The sequence below is a fragment of the Rasamsonia emersonii genome (genome assembly GCF_000968595.1).
Source record: "Rasamsonia emersonii CBS 393.64 chromosome Unknown ctg1118621760376, whole genome shotgun sequence".
Taxonomy (NCBI): domain Eukaryota; kingdom Fungi; phylum Ascomycota; class Eurotiomycetes; order Eurotiales; family Trichocomaceae; genus Rasamsonia; species Rasamsonia emersonii.
Genome location: NW_013563040.1, coordinates 6,704 through 7,163, shown reverse-complemented (window position 1 = coordinate 7,163; position 460 = coordinate 6,704). Strand labels below are relative to the sequence as shown.

At 46.1% G+C, this 460-nt stretch overlaps 1 protein-coding gene across 1 annotated transcript; it reads right to left on the bottom strand.

The window, feature by feature from the left end:
• T310_6228 (uncharacterized protein) lies at positions 1–460 on the bottom strand (the record flags this gene model as incomplete). The annotated part of the gene is made up of 1 exon (XM_013470938.1): positions 1–460. A coding segment is annotated over one exon (460 nt), but the record flags the coding sequence as incomplete, so codon positions are not given.

Here is a 460-nt window from a genome sequence, read left to right as displayed (position 1 = left end):
CGAGCTTAAACCATTCTCGAATAATCTTGGGATCTTCACATAGGGCTCGCCTGTAGTCGTACTTGCGTGAAAATTTGGATTCAAGCTCATTGCGTCTCATGAAACCATTTACCCAGCATTTGCCAACTGTAGGTGGAGTAGTGGATTCATCGCGTTTGGCAAGAAGGACATTTGCCATTTCTCGTACGGTTGCAACTCGGGGGGGCTTTCCTCGCTCATCCATGGATAGTATCCACTGGGTAAGAGTTATTTCTTCAGTAACAGACAGTTTTCGATTCCTTTCCTGCGCATGCTCTCGCGTCGTACGGCCTTTCAATCGATCGTGTAATGTGGAATGGGGAACATCATATAACACAGAAGCTTTTCGCAGACTTGAGACTTGGCCCTTCTTATATGCTTGAAGAGCCAAAAGAATCTTTCCTTCCTGATTGGAAGCTTGTGGGAGTCTTGAGGTAGGCAT